The sequence below is a fragment of the Mobula hypostoma genome, chromosome 21 (genome assembly GCF_963921235.1).
Source record: "Mobula hypostoma chromosome 21, sMobHyp1.1, whole genome shotgun sequence".
NCBI classification, from domain to species: domain Eukaryota; kingdom Metazoa; phylum Chordata; class Chondrichthyes; order Myliobatiformes; family Myliobatidae; genus Mobula; species Mobula hypostoma.
The window spans coordinates 18,287,115-18,313,438 of NC_086117.1; the positions used below are offsets into that span (position 1 = coordinate 18,287,115).

At 40.0% G+C, this 26,324-nt stretch overlaps 2 protein-coding genes across 8 annotated transcripts in view; one reads left to right on the plus strand and one right to left on the minus strand.

Annotated features, from left to right (window-relative positions):
* Positions 1 to 448: 448 nt before the first annotated feature.
* The window catches only part of LOC134359833 (uncharacterized), a 53,660-nt gene continuing 27,784 nt past the window's right edge, over positions 449 to 26,324 (plus strand). The window contains exon 1 of one of the 2 annotated variants that reach the window (XM_063073557.1): positions 449 to 547. Coding sequence is in view for 1 of the 2 variants with exons in the window: in XM_063073556.1 (XP_062929626.1) it covers positions 25,788 to 25,975 (188 nt within the window). In the remaining variant the exon portion in view is untranslated. Of the gene's footprint in view, positions 548 to 25,732; positions 25,976 to 26,324 lie in introns of those variants that run through there. The other variant, XM_063073556.1, reaches the window with a different exon arrangement.
* The window catches only part of fubp3 (far upstream element (FUSE) binding protein 3), a 97,087-nt gene continuing 79,048 nt past the window's right edge, over positions 8,286 to 26,324 (minus strand). For all 6 annotated transcript variants that reach the window (XM_063073555.1, XM_063073553.1, XM_063073551.1 and 3 more), the window contains 2 exons: positions 10,877 to 11,016; positions 8,286 to 9,948 (listed from right to left, as the gene is read on the minus strand). In XM_063073555.1, coding sequence (XP_062929625.1) covers positions 9,940 to 9,948; positions 10,877 to 11,016 — 149 coding nt within the window. In that variant the 3' untranslated portion in view covers positions 8,286 to 9,939. The remainder of the gene's footprint in view (positions 9,949 to 10,876; positions 11,017 to 26,324) is intronic.

Below are 26,324 nucleotides of genomic sequence, written 5' to 3' on the forward strand. Positions count from 1 at the left end.
TTATTGTTTTACCTTGTCCTATCTCAATGCACTGTTTACTGATTGGATCTATATGAACAGTATGCAAGACTAGCTTTTTTACTGCATCTCAGTACACGTGACAATAATAAATCAATTCCAAATTATTGATACCTTATCTTTAAGAAAGCCTTCTGCTACATTCACTTCAACAAAAACTCAAATCAACACTTACTCTGAAGCTGCAGCTACTCTGGAATACAACCAATGACACGCAGTTCATGCACACAACCATTTGGAAATACTTCAACGATGAATCAGCAGGAATCAGTCCTGATGCAATATATGAGAGTTTTGCACGAGCTTTTGCCCCCTCGCTTGAAAGTCAGTACTCATGACAGCAGATTATAACCTTTCCTCGAGCCTATTTATATCTCCAAGGTACTGTGGTAATAGGTCACGCAATACAAACCAGAACGTCCTCATGTCCGTCTCTCGTTCTGTGCTTATGAACAGGTTTGCATCCTGAACTTGTACTCAAGATTGGATACGAAAACTGCCGCAATTGAAAAGACGAAGCGCCAGCACTGTAAGTAGCCATTCAGCTCAGCATGCCAATGCGAACTCCAGAAAAGACCCACCCAATTTAGTGCAACATTGCAGATTTTTCATCATCTTACAAATTATCTCATAATACGCATACTTGATGAAAGATCATACAACGTCGAATTATTAAAACTATTAAAGCTCTCTGAAAACGTTGGAGGAACTCAGCAGGTCAGGCAGCATCTAATGGAAATGAATAACCCAGTCGATGTTTCGGGACGAGACCCTTCTTCAGGATTGAGAAGGAAGAAGGAAATCGCCAGAATAAAAAAAGTGTTGGGGGGTGGGGGAAGGTGATAGGTGAAGTCGGGTGGGTGGGAAGGAGGAATCCGATGGGAGAGTGGACCACAGAAGGGAAGGAGAATGGGGTCCAAGGGGAAGTAATAGGCAGGTGAGAAGAGGTAAAAGGTCGGAGTGGAGAGTACAGGAAGGTTGGGGGTGGGGGTGGGGAGGAATTTTGGTTTTAACTGGAAGGAGAAATCGATTCACGCCATCAGTTTGCGGACTATCCAGGCGGAATATAAGGTATTGCTCCTCCGCCCCGAGGGTGGACTCATCTTGGCACAAGAGGAGGCCATGGACCGACACGCCGGAATGGGAATTAAAAAGTGCCGCTTGTGTCGGATAGAGCGGATCTTTTTTTTATCCATGTCACCCATCTTATAGCCTTTATCCTCTTCAATTCCGCTCGATACAATTGGTAGGTTTTTTTTTCGTACGTAAGGTTTTAGTTCCAACGTTGGAAATTAAAGCCAGTAAAGAATTTTAAATCTTGTAAATTTATTAACTCAAAACTGTATTCCCAATTCTCAGTTCCAGAACATTTATGTAAGCAATTGGTAGTTCCAGTAGAAAAGCCTGGAGATTCATTACGCGCTAATAACCAATCTGTGATCCACTGTACTTGATGCTCCGCAGCCTGCAGTGCAAGTTACCACCAATGATTTCATTCAAACTGTTCCCAAGAATGTCAATTGGCCTCCCAGCAGTTAAATAGGCACATCATTGTTAGGGCAATTTCCAGCAGAATAATCCACAAAATAGTTCCACCTAAGACACTCATTAGTATACATAACCCCAAAGTCAACATAGATCAGGGGTTCCCAATCTTTTTATCATGCCATGGACCCCTACTATTAACCGGAGTGTTCGTAGACCCAGGTTGGGAACCCCTGACATTGATTCATTTACTGATTATTCCTAAAGATGGAATAGCTCCCTGCTCCCGAAATTACCACTCAATAACCAAGTGATCCTTACCTTAACCTTTTCTGAGTGTTGCTCATAGTCACAAAGATACTATAAGCTAACCTCCATCTGATCCAAAACAGCAGTGCTAATAAAAAGACAACATGTGATTCATATGTAGAAGACATGTACTTTCAGTGGCTCCCCTCCCCCTACTCCACGTGAAGGAGTGACAAGCCAACTGTACATGCAAAGCCAATGCTCGCACCCAACCAAAACTCAAACGAACAATCCTTGTCCTCGCACTGGGGAAGCAAGTTCACACCGGCACAAGAGAATTATGTCGACAGTTTTGGTGAACAACACAAGTCAATTTTCAAACGTCTTTAAAGATTTCATGTCTACAAAAATCATGGCTAGAAGGGCATATTCCAATGCCAATAGAGTTATTCACCTTTTGAATAAAATGTTAAATAGAACAAGTCAGATAAATCTAATAGAGCCCAGAGCAGTATTTCAAAGGAGAAGAACCCCTCTCCAGTGTCTTGGTCAATAATCATCACGGCCATCTGTGCTGGAACTGGTCAGCAGCAGAATATTGTTTGTGGGATCTTGCTATGAAAATTGGCTGGCATTTCCAAGGAACTGCCAAGTATTGAGCTGACCTGAAGTAATTGAACAAGTGATGCAAATATAAGTACCTTATGAAGTAAAAAAGGGCATTTCAAATCACATACCCAATGACTCCCACAGCTGAGGCTTGAAAGTTAAAGGTGGAATACATACTAACCTATGATCCAAATTAACAGAAGTTTAAATGACTTTCTTCACTAGCCTGTTTCCTGATTGCAAGGCCATGGACATAGTTTATTCAACACTAATTTGGGATTACAGCCATCATCTGATAAATTGCAAGGGAACTTGGGCAGAGTCCCACTAACTGCCTAACTGCACTTGGAGAATGGTCAGTGTTAGTGATGAGAAGCAAAAAAAAACTCAAGAAACACAACTTGTACACTACCTACATAAAATCTTAAAGTAAGATAGTTCCAGGCACTTCACAGGCAGAAAAGAACATAAAATGATACTAACGTAGATCTGGGTATTAGGGAAGTTGACATAAAGCATTGCAAAAGGTAGCTTTCATGCGATATTTGATTCTGCAGATGCTGAAAATCTTATGCAAGACACACAAGATTCTGGAGGAACTGAGCAGGTCAGGCAGGATCTGTGGAGGGAAATAGACAGTGAACATTTCAGACCAAGACCTTTCATCAGGACTGACTTCATGAACCATCTTAGTTGAGGAAGGAGAAGTAGAGGATTCTGAGGAAGGAGAAGTAGAGGATTCTTAGGAAGGAAAATGAAGCAGCTGAAGGAATGGCTTTTAATAATGGAGCATTTAAATTCAGGGAGAGAGAGGAATGTTAGGAACTTCAAGGGTTCTGTGGCAAGAGAAGGGCATAGAAATAGCGAAGGCTGAGGTGAATTTATAAAGGGCTGAGAATTGTAAAGCGTTGCTTAACTGGAGCCTGTTGCCAGGAAACAAAGTTAAATCCTAAAACATGAGCAAAAAAAAAGAATGAAAAATGTTCACACTTGACAATGAAAGAAATATGTTGAATTATTATAACATTTCTCATTTCACTCTTCACCCGGTTTTACTGTAAATGAAACACTTTGGTTTCGAAATGTAGATACTTTTATTATTTGCAGGATTCAGCAGCCTTGATGATGTAAATAGCAGCCCGGTGATGTAAAAAGGCCACTTTTAGCATTGGTCAGAACACAAATGATGAGCTATTTGATTTTGATGAGCAGAGGTAAAAACACTTTACACCTGTCCCAGATATAACAGGCTAAAATTCTATAAGGGTTTGTGCTCATGACAATGCTCACTAGAAAGAATACTTGAGGACAGTGTTGGGTCCTATTGCGATGTCCCAGGTTGCTGATGCTCATACACAAATCAGTGCCACCAAGTACAAGACTATAACAGTATATAACCTGGAAAGGGAGTAAAATGAAAACGAGGGAGAGAAGAGGTTAGATGTGAGGTGGGGGGTTGCAAGGAGAGTTATAAAATTGCTTTTTATGTTATTAAAACATGCTGAGAAAATCCCTTCTGTGCCTGACCATAACAGCAAGACAGCACAGCAGACAGCCCCCAAACTGGTGCAATATCACCTCAACCAGCTGATCTTCAGTAACAATTGAATGGACAGAAGTAATCCTGCAGTAAGCACAGGTTGGAGGCGCCAGGACTATGACCCTGGCTGACAGCACAGAGAAAAGGAAAGGCAGTCTGCCTGCCACCTGCACCCGGCCACTAACTATGTCTTAAGACATATCCAATCAAAAAGAGATAAGCATCTCTTTCATGTTACAATGGGATTTCCTTCTGATAAGAGTAGCCCCTGGATAATCGGATCACCAGTCAGTACAATTATTACACTCATTGCCTAGGCTTCAAGGAAGAAATTACAAGTGGATTATTAAGTGCGGCCGTTTATCCAAAGGACACCAATGGCACAGTATCAGTTCTTCCATAAGGCAACCAAGAGTTTTCTTCTTGTCACAAAGCAGAATCTAAATGGAAAATACCTCATTGCTTCCTTGGAGAGTAGTTCACTCCTGTAAGCAGATACCCAGAATTGTCTTAAATTCAAATAAATATCCAGTTCCAGCCAAGAATTCCACAACATCCCACAACTCCACTAGGGAAAATAACTGAACAATGCAAGTAATCCAAGCATCTTACACTTATAAATAAGTGGTTTCTGGAGGAGTCACTGGTGATTTATTACCTAGCAATGATAGCAAAAAAAAAATCACAGTAATCCAATATCTTCCCTTCTTCCCTGAAAATGCTGAAAACAAGTGGACTAAAAGGGTCCCCAGACTTTCCCCGAGAACCAGTCTGTTGGCTGGGTACCTACAGACATCATGGACAATCTCCATCACAAACAAGATTCAAGATAAGTCACTGACAGTAATTAAAAGTGAGCAGGCTAGCACATTTCAGGCTTTCCCGTTAGACCATTCCATTTTGAAGGTAAGCGGGCTTATTTTTACTGCTGTGTGTCAGCAACACTTGGATCATTATTTCAGCTACTAAACTTTTGTGGAGTTTATACGCATTTAAAAAAAAACTTTCCTATAGCTAGCTCCCATCACTTTCACTTGAGTTACCTCTTGGAATGGAGATAAACTCAGTAGACCAGCCCCCTTCTCTCCAATAACATTGCATACATTTACTTACATAAACTACATGCAACCCACATACAAGTAGTCAAACTCCACTGAATTCAATCAAGACGTCCCCATCTCATCCCTCATCACTAAAGAGGTCACTCTCAGGTTCCTGTGTACAATTTGACTGTCTCCCTTCCTCAAGTACATAAATGCAAGTATTCCTTTTCTCATTACTGACAAAATTGCACTTTTAGGGTGGGTTTCTGCATAATTAAGTCCATCAGATGTCCAGAAAAATGTTGCAGTGTATTGCTGCTTCTTGAGATCGGAACTGGGAAGAATCCACTGAGACACAACTGCCTTGGAATTTCCCCTCTAGCTGGCATCACATCCAAGAAATAAACTAGATTAATAAATGAGATTTTTTCATTATTGAACACCAAACTGAAGTACATGGCCTTGAAAATTCAAATAGAGCATAACATGTATTGGATCACAGTTGTGCTCCTCATGACAAACCAGAGTCCTTTTCTGGTAAGGAAATGACACAGTGTATGTGACTATCCTCAGATGGAAAAATGTTTTAACAAGGGCAAAGTGAGAATTCAAGTTTTAAAGATTTGAAATACACAAATGCTTATTTTAAGGAATATCTTCAATATCATATCCCCATTGAGATTACTATCAACTGCTGCTTAAATAACCAACAGACATTCTGATTACTAGAAATAAACAAATTTGAGTAATTATTCCTCAATATCCAGCAGTTTCCACCAATATTGCAATATTGTGCAGTGAGGCTATTGCTCAAGGAATACTATAACATTGGGGTAAATACTAGAACATAGGACAGCACAAGAACAGGCCCTTCAGCCTACAATGCTGTGCTGAACCAAATAATAATCAAATGGCCAACTGGAACTAATCCCTTATGCCTACACAATGTCCATATCCTTCCACTTTCCTCACATTCATGTGCTTATCTAAACTTGCCCTCACATTTCTTCTCATCTTCAATGCAAGCCTTCTAGTATTTGACATTTTGACCACGGGAAAACGATATTGCCTGTCTGTCTATCTATTCTTCTCAAACTTGTGGATCTCCCTCAGATCCCCCTCAACCTCTGCCACTCCAGAGAAAACAACCCAAGTTTGTCCAACCTCTTGTTATAGCATGTGCACTCTAACCCAGGCAAAGGTTTCCTGGTAAACCTCTTCTGCACCCTCTCCAAAATTTCAACATCCTTCCTATAAAGGGTTGACCAGAACTGCATGCAGCAATCCAGATGTGGTCTAACTAGAGTTTTATAAAGTGGCCACATAACTTTGACTTTTGAACTCAAAATTGTTTAAGCTGTGCCATTACATTACTCATGCAAATTTATGCTCAACTCTAAATACAGTCCAACTCTTTCCCCGCCTATTCTCTGCCTGCTCACAATCTCCTGCCCCATTAGATCCCTTCCCCTCCACCACAGCTGCATACTGACCCTTCCCACAATTTTGAAATAATCGTTTACTTTTGGACTTGCAGTAGTGTGAGGAGCAACTCAACTGGGACTAGATCAAAAGTCAGACTATGCATCTTTCTGGAAGACACTAGTTGAGAACATTCAAGTTTTTAAAGCATTCCTTGGCAGCGGGCTGTCCAACATACAGTAGTGCTAAAATGTTTGTGACCCCTGTAGAATTTTCTCTATTTCTACATAACTTAAAATGTGATCAGATCTTCACACAACTCCTAAAACTAGACAAACTAAAACCCAATTAAATAAGCAGCATACATTATATTTGTTCATTTATTTGTTGAGAAAAATTATCTAGTATTATATGTATTACTGGAAAAAGTATGTGAACCTCTGGTGTAATGCCTTTTACAAAAGCTATTTGGAGTCAGCTGTTCCAAACAATGAGATGAGATTGGAGGTGTGGGTTGTAGGGGTGCCCTGCCCTATAAGAAAGACACAAAAGTCAGCTTACTGACAAAACCAGCTCTTCAAGAAAGATCTGTTTATGTGCACCATGCCTCGATCAAAACAACTTTGAGGACCTTCGAAGAATTGTAGAGATGCACGAAGCTGGAAAAGGCTACAAAAGCATTTCTAAAGACCCGAGTGTTCATCAGTGCAAAGAGAAATTGTCTACAAATGGAGGAAATTCAGTACTGTTGTTACTCTGCCCAAAAGTGGGCATCCTGCAAAGATCACACCAAGAGTACAACATGCAATGCTGAAGAAGGTGAAAAAGAACCCAGGGGTAACAGCAAAAACCTGCAGAAATCCTTAGAACTTGCTAAAGTCTTATACTGGACACAAGAACAAAGAAAAACACTGAACAAGAATGGTGTTCATGGAAGGACACCAGAGAGGAAACCATTGCTCCCCCCACCCCAAACAAAAACTGCTGCACATTTTAAGTTTGCAAAAGACCACCAGGATGTTCTACAACATTTCTGGGACAACGTTCTGTGTATAGATGAGACATATTGAAATTTCTGGCAGAAATGCACATTGCTATGCTTGGAGGAAGAAGGGCACTGCACACCAACACCTCATCATAACTACGAAGCACAGTGGAAGGAGCATCATGGTTTGGGCCTGCTTTGCTGCCTCAGGGGCTGGATAGCTTGCAATCATTGAGGGAACAGTGAATTCAAAATTGCAACAATACATTTTACAGGAGACTATCAGGATAGGAGTCCGTCACCTGAAGCTTAATGGAAGTTGGATAATGCAACAAGACAATGATCTGAAACACATGAGTAAATCAGCAGAATGATTTAAAAAGAAGAAATTAGTGTTTTGGAATGGCCAAGTCAATGTCCTGACCTTAATCTTATAGAAATGTTGTGGAAGGACTTGAAGCAAGCAGTTCATGCAAGGAAGCCCACCATATCCCAGAGTTGAAGCAGTTTTGTAAGGAGGAATGCATAAAATTCCTTCAAGCTGATGTGCAGGACTGATCAAAGTTACCAGAAATATTTGGTTGAAGTTATTGCTGGACAAAGGGGTTATACCAGTTACTGAAAGCAAAGGTTCACATACTTTTTCCAACAAATGCATGCAATAGTGGATCATGTTTCTGAATAAGTAAATGAAGTATAATGTTTTTTTGTGTTAATTTATTTAATTGGGTTCTCTTTTTCTAGTTTTAGGACGCATGAAGATCTGATCACATTTTAAGTCATATTTATACAGAAATAGAGAAAATTCTACAGGGTTCACAAGCTTTTTAGCATGACTGTAGCATCTGACAGATATCTGCAAAGGAAGGGATAATGTCATTTATCAGAGGGGGTTTTTGGCATCCACCAGAAAATTAATTAAGCAAAACCAAAGTCAGGCCAAATTTCCCACAAAGAAATGTTGTGGACATTTTATTATAGAGTGTAAAATGCACGTGTCAGTAAAATAAAAGGGATACATCTCTTTAACATGCTGCACAGAGCTGTTCTTTTTTTTTTAAACCTGTTGCACTTCCCAAAGTTAGATATCTCAAGCATTAATAGAAAAAAATCAGTACAATTTAAACGGAATGTCCAGTAAACTTCAGATCATTAAAAACAGAACTGGAGTTCCTGGTTATCTACACTGTTAACTGTACAAAGGCAAATACTACAAGTTAAACAGCTTCAACTTAATAACCATCCCTTTTTAATCAATGTAATTTTTGTTTCACATACGTAATTAATACTAGAATTCATTCACTTGCTAAACATAATCATACATATTAGATCACACCACTTAAGAATAAGAATTAAAAAATAGTCATTAGCATGGCTCGTGGAGACTTTGTCGAGTCCATATCTGAGAGGTGTATACCAAACACAACCAACCATTTTTGGTTTTTATTCATACTAAAAAATAAAACCTGTAGTTCCATTTATTTATCTTTTCAGGCAATTATACAGACAGGCGCAATCTAATTGCAGCACAAATCAAAGAATATGATCAAGTCTTTAACTCATTAGGGGGGCCTCTTTCAGGCCAGGATGTTCTTTTGAAGTGGGGGGGAGGGAAAACGGGGTGGAAGGCAGGCTAAAATGTGAGTGGCAGTGCTCTTCCCTTACATCCACGTACAGATGTGCATCCTGCTGCTGTTCAGTTCCATTTATCAATTACAAAATGTGCCTAAATTTGTTTTTTTTTCTTGTTTTTTTTTATATAACATTTTTTAAAATCTCGTCTTTGCCAACAGTCACCTACGTAAAACATGTATTTTGGAAAAAAGCATTAAATTATTATTCACAGTTCTCATTTTAACTCCTTATAAAAAGAAGTATTTGTGCTAACTTCCTTTTTCTTTGTTTCTCCTCCTTCCCCACATAATAGAATTAATGGACCAGTACAAAAATTTACCAGTCCAACACAGTTTTGCATTTAGTGCCCAGTCACATAGGGATGGAGGCACAGTTTCACAAAAGTGAGACATATTATAAATATATATATAATATATATTATATATATATACTGTGGTCGTTAGTACCATTCGGTCAATACTGTACAAAACTCTAGACCGATAACCTGTGACTCATTGCTTTGCCGTCACTGAGTATCAGGAATTGCAGTACCAGCACCAGTATTCCTACCCATCTATCATAGGGATGTATATATTTCAACAATGCACCACCTTTGAGCCCCACATCCACACTACAATTATACTTTCAAAACTTATCTTGTAGTGCAGATAACGTAGGGGAGTAATTAAAAAAATTAAAAACAGAACAAGTAGCCATTTGCATTTTAGCCTGTCCAAATCTGGTATGGGTTTAAGGTTCCCCGAGCGATCAATCCATAACATCTGCACCCCTCGACTTCACTATTACTCCATTAATGGTAAATCTAGAAAGTTATCGTAATAAGTATTTTTTCCTCTAGTGTTCAGAAACAAAAGTATAAGATTTTCTTCAAGGCGTCATAAATCCTTTTTAACCCTTTATTATAAAAGGCTCCACATCCATAATGATTCAAATCTCTTGACAAGGACATCGAATTATTGATCCTGCAACAGAAAGACAATGAAGGTTAATATTATGATTGCCCAGGGCAGTGTGCAACAAGTATTGTGAAGACATCAAAAGATACCCAAATTTCTTCAAAGCATTCACTATTATTTGTTCATGAAATGCTCCTTGATCTCCTACCCAGAGTAACAGAGATATCGCAATCTATTCTAATCCAAGCTCCACACATTAAACATATTCCCCAGTATGAAACACTGATCAGGAGCAGGCTGCTTTTATTTAATCTTTTGCAAAGATTAAACTCTAGTGACTCTGCAGTCAATAACAAACCAACAAGGAATTCAGGTGAAAATTCCAGAGAATGGCCAAGGTGTCTAATATATAAAGGGAAATGGAATACTTTTGTGATGCTTATATAATTAGAAGCTCATGTGGAAGAAAATCTTAATGGACAGAATGGACCATTCCTACAATACATACTTAAAAACCCTGTGAAGCATGTCAATGCTTAGATGTTTAAACAGAATGGCATTAGCCAAACACATGACCAAAATCTCAGAGATGGGTTTTAATAGCATCACAGAGAAAAAAGCAGTAGTATGCCTCAGACTGTCAGTTGTAGGCTTAAATTCAAAGCTTTCAAAAATAGTTTTACTTTGACAAAACTAATATCTGCACAAAGTTAAATTAGTGCCTCCAACCTAACATCAGCATAAACAACCAATGCAAGAATATGGAAAGCCAGCTTGCTCTAAAAAATGATGCTCAAGGGTCAAGTATTGAAGAGTTGCCTTAGCCTCAGACTGCCCCTTCCCCCAGGCAAGAACTGCACTTTGGACCACCTTTCAGTGACCCAGCCAGGATTGAGGACTCAAGGGGGCAAGTGGCAGCTGGCAGTACTCTGTCAGAGCAGACTGCAAAGGGAGCTTTCTCTTCAGCGCGATGGCGATCAGCACCAATGCATACCTGATGACCAGGGGCCTGCCCTTGTTGTGTGGCCTGTCCATAGTACGCCGCTTGCTGTCGGTAGTACTCTGCCCAGGCTGCACTATAATCTGGCTGTGAACTCTGCTGGGGAGTCCCTGGAGCAGTTCCTGTCGCCTGAGCTGGTAAAAAGCAAAACAGAAACAGTATGATTACACATAATCAGAGCACCAAAATGTTAAAAATGGAAGTGAAAATAATTTACAATGAACTGAAGCAATGAAGCAAAGATCATATTTCTATTAGGAAGGTGGAATAGAAATTAAAGGGGGAGGGTTATTGCAGGAGAAAGGAAGGTAGGTAAAGGTGCTGTGAGAAATAACCCAGTGAAGGAGAAGAGAAGCTGTCGCTAATTAGCATGCTGCAACTTTCTACTAGAATACAAATCAGCCAATTGCCCCATTAAGCTGGATTTTTTTTGCTAGTCTTCAACTTCACGTTCTATAACATAGAAACATAGAAACATAGAAAATAGGTGCAGGAGTAGGCCATTCGGCCCTTCGAGCCTGCACCGCCATTTATTATGATCATGGCTGATCATCCAACTCAGAACCCAGCCTTCCCTCCATACCCCCTGACCCCTGTAGCCACAAGGGCCATATCTAACTTCCTTTTAAACATAGCTAATGAACTGGCCTCAACAGTTTGCTGTGGCAGAGAATTCCACAGATTCACCACTCTCTGTGTGAAGAAGTTTTTCCTAACCTCGGTCCTAAAAGGCTTCCCCTCTATCCTCAAACTGTGACCCCTCGTTCTAGACCTCCCCAACATCGGGAACAATCTTCCTGCATCTAGCCTGTCCAATCCCTTTAGGATCTTATACGTTTCAATCAGATCCCCCCTCAATCTTCTAAATTCCAACGAGTACAAGCCCAGTTCATCCAGTCTTTCTTCATATGAAAGACCTGCCATCCCAGGAATCAATCTGGTGAACCTTCTTTGTACTCCCTCTATGGCAAAGATGTCTTTCCTCAGATTAGGGGACCAAAACTGCACACAATACTCCAGGTGTGGTCTCACCAAGGCCTTGTACAACTGCAGTAGTACCTCCCTGCTCCTGTACTCGAATCCTCTCGCTATAAATGCCAGCATACCGTTCGCCTTTTTCACCGCCTGCTGTACCTGCATGCCCACTTTCAATGACTGGTGTATAATGACACCCAGGTCTCGTTGCACCTCCCCTTTTCCTAATCGGCCACCATTCAGATAATAATCTGTTTTCCTATTTTTGCCACCAAAGTGGATAACTTCACATTTATCCACATTAAATTGCATCTGCCATGAGTTTGCCCACTCACCCAACCTATCCAAGTCACCCTGCATCCTCTTAGCATCCTCCTCACTGCTAACACTGCCACCCAGCTTCGTGTCATCCGCAAACTTGGAGATGCTGCATTTAATTCCCTCATCCAAGTCATTAATATATATTGTAAACAACTGGGGTCCCAGCACTGAGCCTTGCGGTACCCCACTAGTCACCGCCTGCCATTCTGAAAAGGTCCCGTTTATTTCCACTCTTTGCTTCCTGTCTGCTAACCAATTCTCCACCCACACCAATACCTTACCCCCAATACCGTGTGCTTTAAGTTTGCACACTAATCTCCTATGTGGGACCTTGTCAAAAGCCTTTTGAAAATCCAAATATACCACATCCACTGGTTCTCCCCTATCCACTCTACTAGTTACATCCTCAAAAAATTCTATGAGATTCGTCAGACATGATTTTCCTTTCACAAATCCATGCTGACTTTGTCCGATCATTTCACCGCTTTCCAAATGTGCTGTTATCACATCCTTGATAACTGACTCCAGCAGTTTCCCCACCACCGACGTTAGGCTAACCGGCCTATAATTCCCCGGTTTCTCTCTCCCTCCTTTTTTAAAAAGTGGGGTTACATTAGCCACCCTCCAATCCTCAGGAACTAGTCCAGAATCTAACGAGTTTTGAAAAATTATCACTAATGCATCCACTATTTCTTGGGCCACTTCCTTAAGCACTCTGGGATGCAGACCATCTGGCCCTGGGGATTTATCTGCCTTCAATCCCTTCAATTTACCTAACACCACTTCCCTACTAACATGTATTTCGCTCAGCTCCTCCATCTCACTGGACCCTCTGTCCCTTACTATTTCTGGAAGATTATTTATGTCCTCCTTAGTGAAGACAGAACCAAAGTAATTATTCAATTGGTCTGCCATGTCCTTGCTCCCCATAATCAATTCACCTGTTTCTGTTTGCAGGGGACCTACATTTGTCTTTATCAGTCTTTTCCTTTTTACATATCTATAAAAGCTTTTACAGTCCGTTTTTATGTTCTCTGCCAGTTTTCTCTCATAATCTTTTTTCCCCTTCCTAATTAAGCCCTTTGTCCTCCTCTGCTGAACTCTGAATTTCTCCCAGTCCTCAGGTGAGCCACTTTCTCTGGCTAATTTGTATGCTACTTCTTTGGAATTGATACTATCCCTAATTTCTCTTGTCAGCCACGGGTGCACTACCTTCCTTGATTTATTCTTTTGCCAAACTGGGATGAACAATTGTTGTAGTTCATCCATGCAACCTTTAAATGCCTGCCATTGCATATCCACCGTCAATCCTTGAAGTGTCATTTGCCAGTCTATCTTAGCTAATTCATGTCTCATACCTTCAAAGTTACCCCTCTTTAAGTTCAGAACTTTTGTTTCTGAATTAACTACGTCACTCTCAATTACAATCTTCCAATCATGACGACTTACAATTTCCCTCAACAATGATACAAAATAACCCCAAGTACTGTTTCCAGAAACTTCCCCATGGGGAGCTACGGTAGCATAGAGGTTAGCTGCAAGATGGGGTTCAATTCTCGCTGTTGTCCTTAAGGAGTTTGTATCTTCTCCCTGTGGTCATGTGCGTTTCCTTTAGGTGTTTTGGTTTACTCCAACATTCCAAAGGTGGCATTTACAATTTTCAAAGCAACTTTATTTCACTAATGATTAAGTACTCGAAGTATAATGTATTCAGCATTAAGGATGCCTTCAGACATGTGGGGCCCCACTGGGCACAGAAGGCCTCAAGCTTGCGGGTAAACTGCATACTCTGAAGGATCTCCCATCATGATTGGAAGGCGGGCTGACAGGTTTTGGGTTACATGAAGCAGTAAAGGGCTACATCATAGTTCATTATCAGTTTGCTCTTCCTACTTAACAACTCAAAAGCTCAAAGTCTGAAGTGTAACCAAAAACTTGGAACAGACCCCACAGCCTCTCTAGCCGAACCGATGTGCAAAATTGCTTCCCCCAGGATGCAGAAAAATCAGAAAAGAACAGTCTCGAAGTCTATGAACACAGTTAAGAATAAGCTGCCTGGCACTACTGTATGCATCACTCTCCAACCTAGTTACCAACATGAAAAGAGCCTTCTGCATAGACAGCTCCTCCACTGGGGAACAACCTTGCCACTAGATGTCAAAATGGATCATCATGGTGTTGCTAAGTAGCAAAGAGACAGAGAGCAGACAAGTGCTCATCCGTAATGTGGAATGGCATAAAAGAGGCTCCTAAAATACAGTTCAAGTGGCTACCATCTGCCACTGATGGTTTTGGGGGCTGGACCGAACAGGAATTCTAGCCAAGCAAGGTCAGCCCACTCAACAAGTGAAGCCTCAGCACTCAGTTCTCTGGAATCTTCGCTGTGAGCCTCAGTGTCATTAAGAACACTGTGTGCTGCATATGTTTAGTGTGATAAAAGCAATTTTGCCAACTGTTTGTTCAACATATATCAAATCAAGGTGAACCCAAATAAAGGCACAGAAGTCTGTTCTGACAGTCAAAGAGCTCTGGTTGCAGGCAACTGTTAGAAATGGAACTCCCAGAGAGTTAACTTGCCATTGAGAACAGTGTTTCTGTGAAATCATGGCTAAGCATGAGAGGAGGAAAAACATCACCAGCACACATCTTGGAGGAGGTTCTATAGACGATCTCTATAGTGTCACACTCTGGGTGCAGATGCACCACCAGTGACCAAATACCATCTTCAGTCAGCAGAATCAGAATTACATAAGTGTTTCATTGAATGAAAAATACCCTCAGGTACTGCTTCCAAAATCTTTCCCGCAATATCCTGCAGGACAACTTGGGTCAACCACACCATGAAATATACAAAATAACCATTACCCTAGTGTTCCACAGGATTAAATAGATTCTTCCTACATCAACCAAGGTGCAAATGTTTTACTCCTATTCTGGCTTCCCTTTTACCCTTCTTATCTGTTCTTCACCTCCCTCTGGTGCCCCTCCTCCTTCCCCTTCTCCATTGGTCCACTCTCCTCTATCAGATTCCTTCAGCTCTTTACAGCTCTTCCACCCATTACTTCCTAGCTTCTCACACCACCCCCATTCTCCCACCACTCAACTTCACCTCATCTATCACATCCCAGCTTGTACTCCCTTCCCCTCCCACCTTCTCACTCTGGCCTTTTCCCCCGTCCTTTCCAGCCCTGACTCAGGGTATCAGCCCGAAACATTGTCTGCTTATTCCCCTCCATAGATGCTGCCTCACTGGACAAGTTCCTCTAGCATTTCTGTGTTCTCCAGATTTCCAGCATCTGCAGAGTATCCTGTGATTTTTATTTTAAATATTTTCCATTTACTCTAGACACTACTAGATAAACTAGAAAACCCCTTTCACAAACCCATGACCTACAACAGTAATTTTTTTTAAAGTGGCTGCAGTGCAAGAAAATGTGGCAGCCAATTTGCATAACACCCATGCTTCTTCCAAATAGAGGGAGGGATTCTCAGTCTAAATTTTTCTTCATAAGGAAAGCAACTCCAACAATTTACCTGCAACACAAGTACTGGCATTTGATTATGTGCAAATTTGTCAAGTTGGTCTTAAATGCATTTACAACATTAAATTAATATTACTTACTGGTAGCTAAATTAAATATTTAATGATAATAAACTTTTTCTTGGGTCAACTTCCGAGTTAAAAGGATTGCAATATTGTTGCAAATAAAATGTAAAACCTATTCTTACTCTGATGTGCAAAGAAAATATATTAGTTATATTCTTGAACAACTTACGGTAAGTCCAGACAAAAAGGAACAGTCTTCTGTACCCTCATTTGGGTTTATCTTAATTTAATATATGTAGAACAGACAGTTGCCAAAATTGTTTTGATCACACTAAACATATGCAGCACACCATATTCTGAAAAATAGCTTGTTGGAAGATACCCTTTAAAATTGAATGTCTTGGGCTTCAATAAAACCAAAGTGAATCTAAAGAGTAGCAGCATTGGTGAAAACAGGAAGACTGCTGTCACCATTTCTTCCAGAAACTGTAAGAATTATTTTGCAATTGCTAATCTAAGCACAGGATTCCCAACAGTTAAGGTCCTTGCTAGAGCTACAGAGATAGGTTGAGGGCAAGCACTGTATTTCTGGGGGAAAACCTCAAACATATGGCTCCAGTCTTTTGTAAAGTTACATACAGACAATAACATACAGAAGTTCCCAGGTTATAACAGGATTTCATTCCTGAGGATTGCCTGTAACCAGAACCATTCGTAAGGTGTAAATGAAAATAAAATCAGCAAGTGGTAGAAGGCCACAGAGCAGCTGTCATGGGTGGCTACTAGCCACCCTACTAACCCTTGAGGGAGCAAGTCTGCTTGGTTCAAACCAGTCCAATTGTTGTAGCTCCATGAGGAAAAGGTGGTACACAGAGATGCTCCATTCACATCCAGAGATGCCTGCAGCTATACAACAGCCAGCAAATCCATCCCCATCCATCTAGCCTGTATAGACCACAAGACCATAAGATATGAGCAGAATTAGCCGTTTGGCCCTTTGAGTCTGCTCTGCCATTTCACCATGGCTGATCCATTTTTCCTCTCAGCCCCACAGGTTTCAATGAGATCACCAATCTTCTGAATTCTAGTAAATACAGGCTTACAGCCATCAGATGCTCTTCATATAACAAGCCTTTCAATCCTGGAATCATTTTTGTGAACCTCTCTTGAACCCTCTCCAGTTTCAGCACATCCTTTCAAAGATAAAGGGCCCAAACCTGCTCTCAAAGTGAGGCCTCACCAGTGCTTTATAAAGTCTCAACATTACATCCTTGTTTTTATATTCTAGTCCTCTTGAATGAATGCTAACATCTCAATTGCCTTCCTCACCACAGACTCAACCTGCAAATTAACCTTTAGGGAATCCTACACGAGGACTCCCAAGTCCCTCTGCACCTCAGTTTTTTAAAATCTTCTCTCCATTTAGAAAATAGTCAACCCTTTATTCTATCAAAGTGCATGACCATACACTTCCTGACACTATTCCACCTACCTCTTTGCCCATTCTCATAATCCAAGTCCTTCTGTAGCCTATTTCCTGAAAACTACCTGCCCTTCTACCCATCTTTGCATCATCTGAAAACTTTGCAACAAAGCTATCAATTCCATCATCCAAATCATTGACATAAAATCAGTCCCAACACAGACCCCTGTAGAATACCAGTAATCAACGACAGTCAACCAAAAAAGGCTCTGTTTATTTGCACTCTTTGCCTGCTACCAGTCAGCTACTGCTTTATCCATGCTAGAATCTTTCCTGTAATACCATGGGCTCATAACTTAAGCAGCTTCATGTGTGGCAACTTTCTGAAAATCGAAGTACACAACATTAACTGATTCTTCTTTGTGTCTCCTGCTTGTTATTTCTTCAAAGAATTCCAACAGATTTGTCTGGCAAGATTTCCCTTGAGGAAACCATGCTGACTGCAGCCTATTTTAACATGTGCCTTCATGTACCTGGAAACCACATCCTTAACAATTGACTCCAACATCTTCCCAACCATTGAGGTCAGACTAACTGGCCTATATTTTCATTTCTTCTGCATCTTTCCCTTCTTGAGCGGAGTGACATTTGCAAACTCTTGTGTGCATGCATTTTTAACTCAGGAAGGAGCTATTGTCAGGGAGGGGAACTGACCCAGATTTTTAATAACTTTCATCCTTCCACTAACTCTAAAATGTACCATAAATCTGGCAACATTCAGTATTTACAGTAATGATCACTGAGCACTAGTAAATAAAATCCCTACTCACTACATGACAACTTTGACTGATAGCAACGCCTGTAAGACCACTGAAACAAGGATATTTAGAACTGTCAATTAGATTTTAGTTAGCATATAATTCCAATCCTACACTCATACTGTAGCAGTTATCTAATTTATTTCATTAGATTTTTGCCTCTTCCTCTTACCCCTGCAGATGTCTTACATATGTGGATGTTAAAATATATCCATGGGTTGACATCAACTTTGATAGACAAGTATTTCCTACAATTAATGCTGTTTCTTTTTTTCTCCAAAATCAAAGGAAGAATAATATTCAAAAGGAAGTGTAGACACTGACCTTTCAGACATTTGCACTGTTTTGATGGTGACTTAACTGAGCTTGGTTTACACATATTGGATCATTTTGGTTCACTTGGCTAAGAGCACATGCAAGTTAATCTAAGGCAGCTCTAAGGAATGCAGGACTTAAAAATTATGCCACCACTTAATGCCACATCCTTGAGAACGGTTTTAAAGAGACTATACTTGTGAATTCAAATGACATACCAGGTACATTATGTAGAGATTTAAAATCTATTAGATCATTTAAATTAGGGTAGTAAGTCCCATATCTTGAAATAAAGCAATTATCTCAGTCTGGAACACACGGAAGCTGTTGGTGTTTCACAAAAACAAAGGGTTATGGAGAAATGAAGTGAGTTACCTGGATCTCTGGCAGTCATCACAGATTACACAACTAAGGTGTGGTAAGATTTTAAGATGCCATACTTCTAATGTAGAAAAATATCCCATGGCATAACAAGAGTGATCAGTGCCAACAAGAGAGTTTGTTGAGTACATGGTTGGAGAACTGGATTTTAAGTCACAGAGGAGTAGTAACAAATATGCAAATAGATTTAGGGCAATAACTCCAGAATGTGGAGCTTGTGTATACCACCTTGCATGTGATATGGAGAATTATACAAAAGACTGGAAGTGAACAAAGTTGTGAAGGGTAGGATACAGTATGATAAATAGACTGCAAGATGACACAGTGTCAATATTAAAAGGAAATTTACGAAATCTACTGCAAGGATTGGCATTAAATGTACATCATCAAGGATGGCTTTGTGGTAACACTTGACACAGGTGTAAGTGTTTGAATGAGTGGAAGCTTACAGATAAATCTGCTTGTAAAGTTCCACAATGGTGGCAATGTCACAGAGATGCTGTTTTTGAGATGGAGAGGATATGGACTCAGACTCTACGGTGGTAAGATTAGAAAGAGATGCAAGCTGATTTCAGCAATCCAGCAGGTGCAGCATGTTCCAGAGACTCAAATTTAGGGACAGGAGGATAAAATGAGCTGAAGGGCTTGTTTCTGTGCTGTTGTGCTCTATGACTCCAATTGAAGCTGATATTTTGGGTGCATTCACACTTCCGATTTAATTAACAGACGAAGTACCTAAATACAAACAATCACCCTTTACTAAATGAGCATTACAAATGTGAGATGACCAGCTTCCGAAGTGCCACTAACCTGATCATCAACACATTTGATGCTTGGGATTTAGCAAATCGAGTTTTCCTTGCTCAGCTGAAAGATTCAAATTGAATGTTACAGGGATGGAATTTGGAATGTGAATGAATACATTCACATACAATTGCTCCCCTCAACCTGCATCAGAACTCAGCTGGCCTTCAATATGCCTATGCAAATTGGAGTGATAAAACTTCAGGATCAGTCTGAAAGCTGCCACATCTATTCCAAATACAGAGTCCGATTCAGGACATTGCTCTCCCCCAGTATTCAATGAATACTTTCACTTAGTAATTATAAATACTTCACACTTAGAGTTGAGAAATGCAAAACTTCTCCCTGATAAAGGGTCTTTGACCTAAAGCATTAATGGCTGCTCTTTCCAGATGCTGCCCAGTTTGCTGAGTGTTTCGAGCAATTTGTTTTTATTTCAGATACATGGCATGTGTTTTTTTTAAATTTTCATTGTCTCATGCCCTCAGGGTTACTCAATATGTTTCAAAGCTAATCAATTATTTTTGAAGTGCAGTCACTGACAAATTGTCAGTGAGGTGAATGACTTTTTTGGCTGAGTGGTGCTTGCTGAAGGAAGAGGCAGAGTACGAGAAAACTCAATTTTAATGTACTGAGGGTTTCTGCAACATACAAAGAGGGCCTTAGTTTTAATACACTAGGGCTAGTTGAGATTATAGCAGAAAGGATTCGGACAACTGATTATGTCGAAAACTTTGTTGGTACCATATTTGCATCTGGTACTGTACTTCAGAAGTTCAGATGTCTCAACATCCTGTAAATGAACACTGTTAGTGCCATTCAATAAGACAACATAAAACCATCACTCGTAACCAAATGCAAAGGGATACAAGGATGATTTACCCCACATTGCTTAAGAGATATGCACTTATTCTTCAAGGGTTCAAATGTGAACAAAGCAGGAATTGAAATAGGTCTTCCAGTGTTTTAGCTGCACTACATCACATGCAAAGAATCAGCTAAAAACTTCCTAAGCTCTGCATTTAAAATTTTCCAGTAATCTATAGCCGCATTTTGTGCAAAGTTAATGGGCAAACACTGTAAAATACTATTCACATGTTATGTATTGTTTCCTTACTCTCTCCACAAGGCCTAAGATATGTGTTTGAATGTTCAGAGACACAAGTATACATTTTACCACCTCAAAGTTATACAAATTTTCACGTGTGCTTTGGTGCACGTCAGCATTTACTGCCCTTTTTTTGAGCCACTTTTTAAAACCACAGTAGTCCTTTTGATGGTACTTCTACAACGAAGATAGATAGACCAGGAGTTAAAGACTTAGATTCAGCGATGACAGAGTGGCAATGCATTCCAAGTCAGAATGGAATTCAGCTTGAAAGTGAACCTCCAGGTGGTGCATGTATCCTACTTTGGGTTGAGATCAAGGGTATCGGACATACAGATAGAATGGCCTAGGGAGGTGACTACTGTGGATTTTAGCAGACGGTACACATCAGTTGTAAGCATACCAGTGTCTGATGGATTTTGGGTGGTGTAAATACTTAGTAGTGGATGGGCTACCAATCAAGCTTTCAGCTGAACAGTGTCAAGCTCCTTGAACATTGTTGAAAATGGACTCGGGTGGACAGCATTCTAAGTTCAAGTTCATGCTTCTGACTTGTGCCATGCAATTGGTGAAAAGGCTGCTGTAACTAAGACATTTGGCAAAGGACACTCAGCTACTGACCTACTGTAATTGTCACACATATGCATCTAGTCTAGGGGTTCCTAACCTAGGGTCCATGGAGCCCTCAGTTAATAGTAGTGTCCATGGCATAAAAAAAGTTGGGAACCCTTGATCTGGTCCAAAATGTAACCTCTAGCATCTTCATGGTTGGGGATAACAGCAATACTGTTGAATGTTGAGGGTATGCCTTTAAACTATTTTTGTGGGTGATTATTGCCAGTATCTTTGTGTCACTAATCTAATTTGTCCCCTATCAACCCACACCTCAACGTAATCTAGGTCTTGCTGTATGCAGACATGGGCATTCACATCCCTCTGAACATCAACATCTTAAGTTTACATACTAATTAATCAGCTGCCTTTATTTTTCTACCATCCAGATGAAGGGTCTCAATGGAAGCCAATGACTGTTCCCCTCCATCAATACTGTCTGACCCACTGAGACACTCCAGCATTGTTATAACATCACATTTGTCTACATTACATCCCATCAGCTCTGTACTTACATTTTCACTTATCCAACTATCCCTGAAATCTCTTTGCACCTTCCTCACAGCTCGTAATACCAACTTACTTACATTAACAAACTCAGATATATAATGCTTAATCCCCTCTTCCACATATTTATGTCCAACTACAGATCCCTGCGGCATGCCAACGATCACAGGTTCCCAATGTGAAAATGGCCTATTTATTCCTCCTTTTTCTGTCCACAAACCAATCTTCAATGCACACAAGTATACTGTGTACTTGCCCTCTCATTTTGTGTCATATTCCAAGCGGCACCCAATTAAAAACCTTCTAAAAGTATAAGTGCGTGTAAATCCTGTTCTTTGATATACCAAATGCTGCTCCTAGCACATCTTTAGCCTTTGGGATTCCTCCAGCTCAGTTAGTGATGATACTGTCAGCTAATAATGATGGACATTGAGATCATTGAAGAGTATGTTGCGTCAGTGCAGCACTTCACCCCAGCATTGTTTAACACGGAGCAGCACCAATTCATTATCTAAGAGCAGAAGGTATTCAGAAGTTCTCTCGCCAGTATTCAATCTAACAAGATGAAAGGTCCGGAGTCAATGTTAAGGATTCTCAGAGTTATTATTGCCTACCTGTATATACTGTGCTACCATTTCTGATTGGTCTTTTCTGTTGATGGACCAGATACAAGTAGGGAGGATAATTGAGAAATCAAGCACATGTACTTGTGGTTATTACACTTAGTACTTATGTTTCAAATACAAATCCTTGGACGCCATTCACCAGGTTATATCCTGATCTTTGAACTAGTTTTTTGCATCAATATGATGATTTTTTAATACACTTATTCTTAAACTGGACCCTCTTCCTCGACTTATTTTTGCTGCATCTTAATCATTTTAGTTTGTTGTTCTTCAGTTTACTGCAGCAAACAACTTCTAGTAATCTATCCCAACTGGTCTCGTCTAGGGGCTAGTGCACTTGAAAATTATTTGAGAATGTTTGGCTGGGCCATTTAGCAATGAATCCTGGACAAATCGAACAAAATTTCACTTACTCATTAAACAGATACTGATTGATGTTTGCAACAGTGGAAACTTGTTTGATACACATCTGAGCCACTTGGCAGAGATGACCACGTGATAAGCTTTTCAGGGTAATAAAACATGGAGATAATTTTATGCCAGATGTTTCCATTCAGTAAAGTGTCAGTGTGACAACAGATGAAGCGTTCTGGTGATAATGAGGTCATAACCCATGATGATTCATGGGGATTACATTTATGAACATAACAGCCAAGTAGCTGTGCTAACAGCCACAATTCAACAATGCTCCCATTGTAACTGAACATACTACCCTTAAACAGTTACATGAAGTGAGAGTAGAGTGCAACAGTAAAATACTGTACTATTCATCCTGATTCCAATGAGCCACCAATACCATTTACCATAGGTGGGTTTCTAATCTGCATGCCCCATCTTCAAACATAGAAACACATGTTCTACATACTTCTCTCTATGCTGTGAAAAAGTGAGCCAACGAGGGATACTAAACAGATCAGATATAAACAGTACCTCACAGCTTTGTACTATAAATTGCTACTCAAGTTGCTTTTTCTCTCACCCAAATAAAGTAGTATTAAATGATGCACTGTTCATTGTTCTTGGGAACTCTGATGCAGCATATGCGATGAAGATGCATGCAATGCATCTCATTCTGGTCCAGATAAGTACTTTCTTGCCCTGTATTCACAATCACTTTGGGATTATATAAAAACACTGGTTATTCTGACCAACGAGTGAATTATGTACAAAGCTTAGACATAGGTTCTTGAAATGACTAGCACAAAACCCCACAAGCATGTTTAAAACTATACAATGAAATGGCTTCAAAATGCAGCACAGAATGACACTGCTGAATCACTGATTTCCAAGGGGATAAAAGTAATTTTACTTGCAATGAAAGGCAGGTGGCAGATTACCACTGCAAGATGCAGGAAACAAAACTACAGGCAAGTATTAGAACATTTCTGAACAAAGGAATATAACACACGAAATCAGAAAAAGTTAAAAAATCTGTTGAAGTACAACTCAGTAAATGAAACTAATCCATGTTTACTACAGTACAGCTCCAATTATTTGGTACCCTTGGGCCTTTGGTGTACTAAACAAGTCCCCCTCCCCCGCCCAGATTATTGGTTGTTAATACACCAACAGACCCAGTTCACTTTATGCACTATAATATTCCAGTGAACCCGATGAGCTTAAAGGGAGCAGGATATTTCAAATTACAAGTTTTAGATGGTGTTTCAGATTGTGAAGCACGTAAGTACTCCTGACCCAGGGTCTGGTCACTCACTTGGATCATACTCAAGTTACTAGCTCCAGCCACTCACCTGGCCCACTCCCCAAATCCCTGGGCTTGTACTCCAGGCTAATTAGTGAGCAAGATACTGTAACCATAGGTATTTCTGAATTATCAGATAGCTTTACTCAAAACTGTAGCAATACTACTGTTCTACTCCTCTCACTTTAAATGCCCTTGGTAGTTCTGTATGAAATTGTGTGAAGATACTCTCCAATGTTTTGGGATGAGTTTCACACAAACCAGAATTACAAGTTTCTATACACATCTTCCAGGGCAAGCAGCAGTGTGAGAATGTTTTTAATCCTTCATCTATTGAATAGATCTTCTGCAGTAACAATTTCATTCCTCACTCCCTCAGGTGCCATCTCAGATCGCAACTGTTCAAATAGCAATGTAACAACAGAAGTGATCACTCCTCACAAGGTAAAATGCAGTGCAACACGATGCAGACTGTAAACTCTAGACTTAGTTTCGACTGTGCAATGGGTGGGATTATAGAATAAGAATGATGAGTTGGAACTATAGCTGGTTGCTCGTCTCAGCAGCCATGAGGATCAAAAATTGTCAAATCCCAAATTAATTGCTTACAGGTTACAAAATGATAATTAAACAATTGACAGTTTTGCCAAGTTTGCAGACAATAGTAAATAGTAGGGTTTGAAACAGCTTTCGTAACTACCAGGCAACCCCAAATATAGCAAGTTTTTCTAAGTATTCTGAACATGCGATTTTAAACAATATTTAATAAAGCTGGAGATAAAAGCAAATCAATTTTAAAAGAGAATTTTACATAGAGCATGCTTAAAATCTGTGCAATCAATTGAAAATGCCTCAAAAACAGCTTAATTATGTCATATATTCAAACTTGTTTCACAAAGTCCATAGCTCAATTTCACAGAGCAAAGGACAAAGGTAGTGGGCACAAACATAATTCTTTCCAGCAAAGTAGCTAGCATTTGGCCTTGGGACACAGCGAAACAACCTTAAATAAGCAACAGACAATATCAGCAGCCAGAAGATGGCACAAGTCACCAGCAGGCGTGGACCCCAGTAGCATTCACAATAAACCCTCAACATGAATAGCTCAGAGTCCTTTCCCCTGTCTTTTGAAGAGCGTAGTGCTGTTTTGACCCTGAAGGACTTCTATCCCTCAGACCAGCTACAAATGGCATTAAAGTGGGGGAAGGGAGCATCGAAACATAAAAGGCTGTAGAAGGACAAGGAAAAAAAATCTGAGGGCAAGTGGTTTGGCCATAGTCATAGGACAAGACCCTACAAAAGGAAGGTTAGGACCAACTACAGGTTCCACCTGCTAGAGGCAACAAAAGATTCTTCATGAGTTTTCTGTTTCAAAACAAAACTCAAATATTTAACATTCAGAACAAGCAAAGCACTAAATGTGTGTAACAATATCTGCAGTAAAGAGGATATAGAAAATTAAAATTACTGTTTAATTGAGGTAACTAAATTCTTAGATTAGGCTCTCATATGGACACTCCTTAAGCAAGTTCTCAGGTATGGAGAACAAAGTCATCATAAAACACATCGCCTTTAACAAATTATGTTTGGCAAGTGATGGAACCACTAAGCCAATAATTTCCTAAAGGTAACGAAATGTGTTCAAATGTTCACATTCATAATTACAAGAAAGCATTTCAGATAGCAAGTGCTGACCATATGATCTGATGATCTCTGCAGGGGACAACACAGATTTTCACTCTACTGCTCCAAGCTACCCAGATCTGATGAGAATAGCCAGAAAAGGCACTACTGCTGAATCACACATTTCCAGTAATCAGATATTAATCATTAATGCAAACTTGTTCAGCAAAGTAAACCTTCAATTGCTGCAGCCGACTGGAACTTTCATTACAACAGAAAACAGATATGACTGCAAAAATCCGGACAAAACTTTCCAATCATCACCATGCTAGTAAGTAATGGCCTTAAACTCGCAAGTTGGATTGTTGGGAGAGATTAACAATTTCATAACAAAGCCTCAGAACACTTAGTCTAAGCTTGGTGTAAGCAAAACATGGAATTTATTAAAAAAGGCATGGGGGGGAAAGGAGAACTTACCAATTGTTTAGCTTTTATAAAGAGCTAGTACAGGTCATATGCACTTTACAAATGCATTCTATGGTGCAAAACTTATTTTCTCAAACTGAATGAACTGAACTACAACTCCATTCTATTGGCAATACTAAACTGGCTATAACAAGTAACACAGAAGGTAGCTAGTAATCACCCCAATCCACCCACTTCAATAAATCCCAACCAGT